General features: G+C 35.9%; 1 protein-coding gene across 1 annotated transcript in view; it reads left to right on the top strand.

The window, feature by feature from the left end:
- The first annotated feature begins 346 nt into the window (after positions 1-346).
- CRYBG1 (crystallin beta-gamma domain containing 1) overlaps positions 347-10,413 on the top strand; it is a 252,229-nt gene continuing 242,162 nt past the window's right edge. The window contains exon 1 of the mRNA XM_074310169.1: positions 347-525. Coding sequence (XP_074166270.1) covers positions 347-525 — 179 coding nt within the window. The remainder of the gene's footprint in view (positions 526-10,413) is intronic.

Here is a 10,413-nt window from a genome sequence, read left to right as displayed (position 1 = left end):
GGGGTTTGAGGCTGAGCACAGGTGGGTGCTACCTGAGGATTCTAGGCTCTCACCCTGCGCTGGCACCTCGGAGAGGGAGCGCTGTGGCCCGGGCGTCCCGGCTCCTCCTCCCTGGCACGGGTTCGGGCCCCAAGGAGGACTCGGGCTGCTGTGCTGCACAAGGTCGGATCTTTCCTCCTCCGCTAACCCCCTATCTGACGCCCTAGAGCTCCGAGGGAGAAGGGGGCGGGGTCATCTTTGGAGTCGGGAGAGGCGGCGGAGCTGGAGCCCCCGCAAGTTATTCCGGAGGAACAGAAGGGCTGAGACTGCAGAGCTTGAGCAGCGGCCGGAGAAGCAAGGTACCGGGATGTCGGATCAGGGAGGAGGACAGCGGGAGGTCAGCCCCACCAGGGCGCCCAAAAAACACACCGCCTTTAATATCTGGCGGATCAAGAAGAAGCACCAGCATCCAGCGAACTGTGGAGTCTTCGTTCCGCATCCTCCGCCTCCAGCCGTCTCAGAGGAGCCCGAGACACCTGCCTCCAGGTAAGTTCCATCCCGGGCCGGGAGGCCCTTGCTCCTTTACTCTCTGACCCCGGATGGGACCACTCTCCAGCCTGGCCACCTTACTGACTGTCCCTGCGGAGTTCCTTCTCGCTCTTGATTTATTCTCCAGCCGCGGTCGCAAAACAGATGCGAAACATCTGGATCTTGAATTACTCCTTCCACCTCGGGTATTGGGCCGAAGGATGGGGAAGGAGAAAAGTGCTACAGCGGTTTATACTTGCCTTACAGCAATTTTCTCAACTTCCAGCAGTACCAGTCCCTGAGCGGCGGACTTGGGTGGGTGTGCGAGCGTTGGGTAGTCCCGCAACTTCTCCTTTGATGGTCTGCCTTTGTTTTGACTGCTCAGGGAGAGGAATTTGATGGACCGGATTAAAGTCTCGACCTGTCAAACAACCCTTGTGAAAAGAATGGCAGTGAAGGGTCGGGAAGGTATTATTATAATTAGTCGTGATAATAGGTACTGTACTTCGGAATTAAAATACATTAGATAATGGCACCTTTCCCTTGAAGAGCTCAAAACACGTTTCCAGCTACTCATCCTCGCTAGATCCTAGAGAAGTGGGTGGTAGCAAAGTTTATGCTTTGAGGGCCGAAGTAAGTTGTCCAGTGTTCTTCGATTTGTCAGAAACTGAGCCTGCACTAAAAACCGGTTTGAGTTTTATTTTTAGAACGATTTTTGTGGTGATCCCATTCTCATGGACTGAATATCCACTACTCGGTTCTCAACATAGTTTATATTTAGTTATGATATGTATTTTGAGCAAGAACAAATATAACATAGATTTATTAGGTAGTCTACAGGAATAAAGGGACTAGGAAGGGACAATCAACAGTGTCCTTGTTGAGAGAATAAATAAATCCTATTGTTACTATCCAAAAAAATACCACCAGACTCCTATGCTCTCTAAAAAGTCTCATTGGGTTCCTTCAACCTTTAGAAAGCATCAAATCTGACTAGAGAAATTGAAAACTGGATTGTGTCAAAGGACTGCTTAATAATTCTCCAATATAGGCGAAATGACAAACTTAATTTAAGAGTAAATTATATTTATATATTATATATATAGCATTTGCATTTATCTCTTAACAATTGTTTTCTTTACATTTCTAGGAAGAATGTATAGTTTGTCTTTCACAGTTGGGAGGGAGAATCTTTTCATCTAACCAGAAGCTTATTATGCATAATGATGGGCTGGCATTTGTAATAAATTGCATTATTTAATAACGATGTACATTTTATCAAGTATTATATTTATGCAAATAGATGTTATGAAATATCAAATATAATTACAACCACAAATAACAGGTAGGCCAATTTGCCTGATATTAATCCTTTTCATATGAATTTGATGAAACACTTTATGGTTTAAATCTTTGTACTTTTTGCCTTTGGTACTTCAGACTTCTCAAGCTTTTTAAAGCATTTAATTTTTTCCCCTCTGAATTATGACAAACTTTATGTAAACAAAATATTTTTGAAACTGAATTTATTGGTCTGTCTTACTGATATTTTTCCATTTAGATCATCTTTTTTTTTTTTAAGTAGATCTTTTTCTGCTGGGTTTACATCTTTCTTTAAAGCTATCTGCTAAGATACATTTGGCAGTAAATAGTCAGTGGTAGACAGTGCTCTTCCCTTGAGCTGCCTGGTTATGTTTATTTACTTTGGACTAGCATTTTAGGACGGAATAGCCTTGAGAGAATATAAATCCACTCATTTGTGGGTTTTGCTTCTATCCTAGGAAAGATGGGCAACCAACAGCACTTATTTTTGTGTAGGAGTTTTTGTATTAGGTATGATGATTTTTTTTGAAAGGGAAGAACAAAGGGAGAAAGAAAATACCTTTCATTTGTTACTTTAGAAGTCACTATTTAATGATAATTTTAGAGTTCAAAAATGATTTGTTATATGACATACCTCTTTGGGGGAGATATTGGAAGAAATTATGGTGATTATAAAAATCAATAAAAATTCATTAAAATTTTTAAAATGTAATAATGAAATAAAAATGCTAATGGGTCAAGTCCATTCTCTAAAGTGGGAGGGCTTGGTAGGATATTTTAAAAGCCTGAAGTTATTCTTTTTTTAAAAATTGATATATGAATAATAGAATTTAAATTCCATCAGGATGAAGGTTGTCTTATTATTATTATATATATATTTTACCAATCTACCAGTAGATTGTTGTTGTTTTTTCCCTCAATATCCAGAGCACTACTAAGGAGATAGCCTGGGGTTGTGGATAGAGAGCTAGTTTCAGATTCAAAAGTTGCTTCCTCACATTTTAGCTTTGTGATCCTTGGGCTTGCCAATTAACTTCCAAGTGCCCCATTCAAGCACTCTAATGCTAATTCTTAGCATTATTTATATTATGAATCACTATGCCAAATTGGTGAATCCTAATGACCTGTTCTCAGTATAATATTTTTAAATGTATGAAATAAATAAGATTGTGAAGGAAAGCATTTATGTTGAAATATAGTCATTAAAATTGGTTACCTTTTTTTAAGTTCATGGAGCCCTGGCTAACAACTCCTCTTTTAATGTTTTAAGACCCAGAGTAGATGCAAATCTGTATTGGTGAAAGGATTTTCCTTCACCAGTGAAATCAGAGATCTGTCAATCTATACCACCTGGCATAGTACCTGGTGTGTAGTTGGTACTTAATAAACATTCATCAGACTGAATTGATTAAGGATCAATGCCCTCCTCAGCTTGAGAACTACCTCCATCAATCAATGCAACAATATAAGTGATTTGTCCAGAATCAAGCAGCTAGTAAGTGGCAAACCTCAAGCCCAAACATAATTCTATCCATTATGCTAGAGGCTGTCTCATTTAATAAAGAGATTTGAAGCCCATTATCCTCTTTTCTGACATTCATCTTTCCAAAGTGTCTTTCAGATTGACTATGTGGCACATATTAATGTTGTGTTGTCATTCATAAGAACAGAGGCATCTCTGCACTAGGTCAAATCTAACTGCTGCCAACAGGTGGGCCTCAAGGGATTTATAGCAGGAGGGAACATTTGTCCTTCCTGCTCACAAGATCTCTGATATCTTAGCTTCTTTTACTAGTTATTTGTGTCTCTGTCATTCATAAATATGTCCAAACAAACTCCCTTTGAAAATACATATCTGTTATCTTCTGGTAGATTTCCATAAGGTTATTATATGAAATATGAAGAAAGAAACCCTTTAGTTGTTTTTCCAAGCCACAGAAGTACAATTTCAAGTATTAATTAGAAATAAGCTCATGATCTAAATGTTGATGATGTAAATTAGAGTGATCAAAATTAAACTGAGTTGAGTCCAAAAAAATTTTCCACAAAAGCAAGAAAGAGTAGAGTTCTCTTGGGTGGAAAAAGTTGAATTTACAGTGTAGGCCTTATATGATCTTGAAAATATGTAGACCTAGTTTCAATCAGGCCAAAAGTGGGACAGAGTTCCGGAGCATCTTCAATAGAATAGCAATCAGGATATGTTGGTTTAGATTTCAGCTTCACTTGGATTTTATCATAGCAACTGTGAGACACCATTCAGCTTTTCTGGTTCTCTATGGGCCTAAGATAGTAGAAAAATGGCATCCTCTATATACCTTATTAGGATGTTATGAGAAATAATGAAAATGGCATAGAATTTATCTTTTATATTTGTTTTATTTAAGCTTCCTTTCAGTCTAGTAAATACAGAATTGTTTTTGTTATTTGATTTGATTTTTGGTTGTTTAACTTTTGCTTATTTTGATGTTCTGGTTTTTGTAAAGAATTAGTAATGAAAAAATATCTTTTTGACCCTAGTGAAAGAGACAGGATTTCAGAAGCCCCGAAACAAGCTGTAACCTGAATTGGTTCCAACTTCAATATGTTGAAATTAATGTTATACTGTGAAAGAAAGTGCTGTCTTTATATACTCAGTGACATAAAAATATTACATATATTGCCTATGGAATAAAACATAGACTTTATGATTAAAGTTTCAAGAGCTTACCTCCTCAGGTATTTAGGTGGAGGTTTAAAGTTATGGGAGAATCTTTTTGTTACCTATATCTCATATACTTGTTCAATCATTAAACTACTTGGTTCTTACCTAGATGTTTTTGATAAATTACCCAAGAATTTGTCTTTTAATTAGTCATTTTGAACCCTGAGTCATATAGGTTAGGTTACAAATGTGACAATTGCATAGAGGATGATTTAAAAATAATAAAGATCTCATAGTATGTCAGTATGATTAAAATTAAATGGAAAAGTGATCCTTCCATATTAGTTTTATAGACTTAAAATATAAATAAAGCTCTTCAAGAAAGAATTTAAATAAAGTAATTACTGGTAGATTCATAGTTGATTATTAAGGAACAGTCAAGGATATTCAAAATGCCTTCCTAACATTTACAATAAGATAAAAAAGCCATTAGACTAGAATATTGGGTTGTACAGAATGAAGGCAGATGATCTGATCTGTAGTTATATTGTCAAAGAAAGGCTACTGTTGTTCAGTCCTTTCAATTATGTTCAACTCTCCAGGAACCCATTTGGGTCACAAAGATACAAAGATAGCAAAGAAATTTACCATTTCTTTCTCCAGCTCATTTTACAGATGAGTAAACTGAGGCTGACAAAATTAAGTGATTTGCCCAGGATCACAATTTAGTCAATTTAGTGGTTTCATTTCTGTACTTCATTTTGGGAAAAATGTATCTTAGATTGACTTGGAAGAGGCTAGAACATAAATTCAACAACTTGTTGGTCTTGAACTCAGTTTCCAAAATGAAATAAAAGTTTAATGTTTGAAATTTGTCGTACATTTTATGTTTACTTCAGATGCCTGGTGTACATGGACCTTAATCTTGGTCTGTATTATGTATGAGGGTGACAAGGTTCAGAAAATGTTTACATTTTCTAATCTAGTCACACTATGTCTAGAGTTTTGTGCTTAGTTCTGGACATTTTGTTTTAGAACAAAACAATAATAGGCCAGAGCACATCCAGAGGAGGACAGTCAGGATGGTTTAGGGAACATGAGATATCTTTCAGGAATCGTTTGAAGGAACAAGAGATGTTTAGCCTGGGGAAGAAAACATTTGGTTGAGACAGGTTGTGGGTGTTAATAGTTTTCTTCAAATGTTTGAAAGATTGTCCTGTGGAAGAAGGAGCATGTTTACTTAAGAGTTTTCTTAAGGCAGAATAAGGAACAATGGGTTTGGTCCATTTGTATAAAAAAATCTTTGGGCTAACTTAAGGCATCAAAAGAGACTTGATACTTCTGAAAGCTTTCTTAGAAGCTTATAAAAACTGCCTTAACTCTTCCTTTCTGCATTTCATAATTGGAGATGATTCTTTTACTTTTGGCTGAAGTAAAAGAAATGCATCTTCTCCTAATACAAATCCCATTTGAAATCAACAAGTATTTATTAAGCACCAACTGTTTATCTGGCATTTATTTCACTAGGCACTTGGAGTACAAGCAATATTGAAATAGACTCTTCATTAAGGGAACTTGTATTCCATCTGGGGAGCAGCACATAAACCCGAAAAACAAATACAAAATGTGTGTGTGTGTGTGTGTGTGTGTGTGTGTGTGTGTGTGTGTGTGTGTGTGTATAAACTATACATATCTACTCTATATACATAGATAGATCCATCTACCTATATATACACACACAACAACAACTGGGAAAGACATTAAGATCTAGAAAGATTAGGAAAAGCTTCTTGTTAGGAGATGATGTTTGAGTTATGCACACCTTTTAAGGAGTTAAGCATTAATTGGATATGATGTAAAGGGCAAGAGGTTATACATTCCATCCATGGGCCACGCTGTACAAAGGGGATGGAGATAGGAGGTGGAATGCTGTGTATGAGGAACAGAAGTAGGCCAATTTGACTTGGCTGAAAGAATATGTGAAAGATAATAATTCATTCCTGGTGCTCTATACTTGGTAACAATAAAAATAAAACAAAAGCACCAGGAGGAAAATCCTAGAGTTAAGAAAAGACTAGAGTTCTGCATGGGTGGGTTGGATGGTTTCCAGTCGATTTTAAAATGTATTCAGTTGATCTTCCAGGACCTTGGAGAAGAGGTAAGATAGACTGGAGTTGAATTGTGAAGGATTTTGATTGCTAGAGGAGTTTGTACTGTTTTCTAAAAGCAATAATGAGTTAGTCTTGGGCACTAGGTGTAGGGCAGCAATTAGGAGACCGTGGTAGTAGAAATTAAGGTGAGAAGTATTAAGAGTGAGAATGGAGAAGGGGGACTTAAGGGTAGGGGAAGCAGACACAAATTGACCTATTATTGTCAAGGGCATTACCAAACTCCTAGTCAGCTAGACCTATAATTTCAGTGTCATTTTCAAATTCTTACTCTCATTCACCCCTTATATCTAATCTGTTGTCAAATCTTTACTTTATTTTCACAACAACTGCCCTATATATCTTCTTCTTTACACTGACAGAGCTGCCATTATAATTTAGGCCCACATGACCTCCCTTTTAAACATTGCAATAGTTTTCTAATTAGTTTCTCTGACCCAAGTCTCTCTCAACTTCAATCCATTCTCCACTCAACTGCCGTGGTGAATTTTTTTTTAAAGAAACTTTATTTTTGAAGTTTTTTATTTTCAAAACATGTGTTTAGATAGTTTTCAGCATCTACTCTTGTAAAATCTTGTGTTCCAAATTTTTTTCTCCCTCCTTTCTCCCCACCCCTTTTCCTAGATGGCAAGTAATCCAATATGTGTTAATCATGTGCAATTCTTCTAAAAATATTTACATATTTATCATGCTGCAAAAGAAAAATCAGATCAAAAAATGAGAAAGAAAACAAAATGTAAGCAAATAACAACAATATTTGTGATCCATCCTCAGTCCCTACAATCCTCTCTCTGGGTGCAAATAGTTCTCTCTATCACAAAATCATTGGAACTAGCCTGAACATGGTGAATTTTTAAACCCTTTTTTGAATGGTATCATGGACTTTTAAGTAATTTTTAAATACTTTTTTTGGTATCTTTTGTTTTTATATCATTTAAATTCCCTCCATATTCTTCTCCCTTCCTATCCATTCAGATTTTAAAAAAAAGATCAAAGAAACATCAGCAAAACTGATAAATACACTGGAAAAAAATCTGAAAACACATGTGACATTCCATAATCTTGGACCCTCCTATTCTTCTGCAAAAGAGTTGGCAAGGAGGTTTTGTTTTTTCGTGTGTCTCTTTTGTTACCAAACTTGTTTGTAATTTTGCAGCATTAATTTCTATTGCTTTATGGTTGCTCTATCTTTCTTTGTATCCCGATGCTTAGCACAGTGCCTAGCACACAGGAATTGTTAATATATTAATGGTAATAGACTGGTGGTGGGGTGCAATGAAAAGCAGGCAGAGGACTTGTAGTCAAATCCCTCCTCTATGCCAAAGCTTTTTAAATTGTGGATCCACCTAATTGAATGTGGGAGTCACAAAATTATGATTTATTATCGATAAATGTTTGATTTGTATACCTATTTTATATGCCCATATAGTTAGGATAGCATAAAATTTTCTCAAGTGAAAAGGGATCACAAGTATAAAAATTTTTTTTTTCTTTCCTTTTTTTTTTTTTTCTCTGAGGCTGGGGTTAAGTGACTTGTCCAGGGTCACACAGCTAGGAAGTGTTAAGTGTCTGAGACCAGATTTGAACTCAGGTCCTCCTGAATTCAAGGGTGTGCTCTATCCACTGTGCCACCTAGCTACCCCAAGTGTTAAAAATTTAAGAAGCCCTATAGTATATCCCACTACTTATATAACCTTTCTTCCTATATAATTTCCTTCTCCTGGTCATTTGTACAGAAAAATTCAAGAGTTTGAGCTTTAGGGGTTTGAACTCCAAAGCCTTTAAAATCCCATGCAGCTTTAAATCTATGGTCTTACAAATGGAAACAGGATATAATGAAGCCAAATACAAGAAGTGAAATAGGCTGCTAACAATTGCATTTTGTCTTTACTGGATAATAAGCCAGGTGGCAGTTCAATTATTGACTAAAAAAAGATGCTGCTAAATTTGGCAAAACAAATACGGATGACTTTTGACTATGTTGTCAATACGTTTCAGCCTGGACATTTGAAGCCTGGGCTTATTCATTAGGATGTGGGATTACAATGCTAGGAAAAGCATCAATTGATATAAGAGTTTTGCTGGGAAACTGCCCAGAAAAAAAGTGTTCATTTCCTTTCAACCAATGCTCATTAAGTACTTTAGTAGTAAGATGAGGTGGGTATTCTCTGCATGTTATCTGGTTACATTGCTTCATTCTTGGTAATTTGGCACAAAATGCTTCCAAACTTTTCCTTGTGCCAAAATAGGTAGGTAGAGGAAATTTCAATCACTTAGTATAAAATATGTTTTAAAGTAACTTTTTTTTGCTCTCTTTTTTTGTCATCAAAAATTTCCCCAGTATTTCTTCTTCCTTTAGAGGACCACCCTATATAACAAATATTTTGTAAAGACCACGAAAGAGAATCAGCAAAACTGATCCATACCCAGAAAAAAAAAATCTGAAAATATCTTTAATGTATCATACTTTTTGACTTCTTACCTCTTTAAAGAGATAGGGTGGGAATGTTTTTTCATTATATTTTTAAGTAGCTCCTGCCTTTTTATCTGGCAAAGTTATATTTCTAATATGATATCCAATCAGTATGTTCCTGAAAAGATTTTGCTATATAGATGAGGTGGTTTTTATATACTCAAGACTTAGTTCAGCTCTAGAACTTTCATGTACTTTTCTTTAATAGATTGGTTATGGGGTACAGGGAACCCTGCACAAGGATCAAGGAAAGGAAATTATATAGGAAATTTTAAAATAATAATAATAATAATAATAATAGCTTACATTTACAAAATACGTACTAAGTAACAGGTACTACACTATTTTACAATCATTGTTTCATCTGATCCTCACAACAACTCTGAGGAATAGGTACTATTGTTACTCCCATTTTATAGATGAGGAAACTGAGACAAATAGGTAAAGTGACTTGTCTAGGGTTATATAGCTAGTGTTTGAGGCTAGATTTAAATTCAGGTGTTTTTTTTTTTACTCCAGGCCCAGCAATCAAATCAATACATTGATCAGTTTTTTTAATGGTTGATCTTGTTTTAGTAATATTTGGAAATGCTCTAAGAATTTTAGTGGAGAATATATAAAGATTCATAGAACCATTAACATAGTGTAAGATAAAAATTATTGTGTTAAGTTCCTCTGCTCAATCTACCATGATTAATCACATTGGGGAAGAGAAGACCAAAAAATTAAGCATAGGAGCTGAAATTCTAATATCTTTCTGTGTCCATGGGGCCCTTCAGCATCTAGGGAAATTTAATTTTTTTTTTTTTTTTTTTTTTTTTTGCCTCTGTTCATGTTTGGAAGAAATGCTACTTTTCATTTAGAGATTGGGGAAAATAAAGATGATATATGTGTGTGTATGTATATATATATATACACACGTACATATGTATTTTACCCATCCAGGTTCACAGATCTAAAATCTATTCACTTTAAGAACTGCTCTAGGTAGTTAGTAGTTCTTTACGGACTTCTGGGTGGACTTTGAAGCCAAAGCCTCACCACTTAACATTGACTATGAGAGGGTGTATTGTGAAGCAATTGAGGAATCTTCGAATTTTTATCTATTCATCAGCTAAGAAAAGAATAAGTAGATAGAGCTTTCCTAACATAAAACAGTAGAACAGATTTCATAGCATCTGTTACCCAAGATTTTATTTTGGCTACTGCAATCACAGGTCTCTGCAAACCTTTGGCGTTGTTTCTTGTGTTGCCCCATAGATTCCCTGTTCACTGCTGTATACTGTTTTTCCTCTGTGTTT

This window comes from Sminthopsis crassicaudata, chromosome 4 (genome assembly GCF_048593235.1).
Source record: "Sminthopsis crassicaudata isolate SCR6 chromosome 4, ASM4859323v1, whole genome shotgun sequence".
Lineage (NCBI taxonomy): Eukaryota > Metazoa > Chordata > Mammalia > Dasyuromorphia > Dasyuridae > Sminthopsis > Sminthopsis crassicaudata.
Note: the sequence above shows the minus strand (reverse complement) of the source record. Positions and strands in the feature narration are given on the sequence as shown.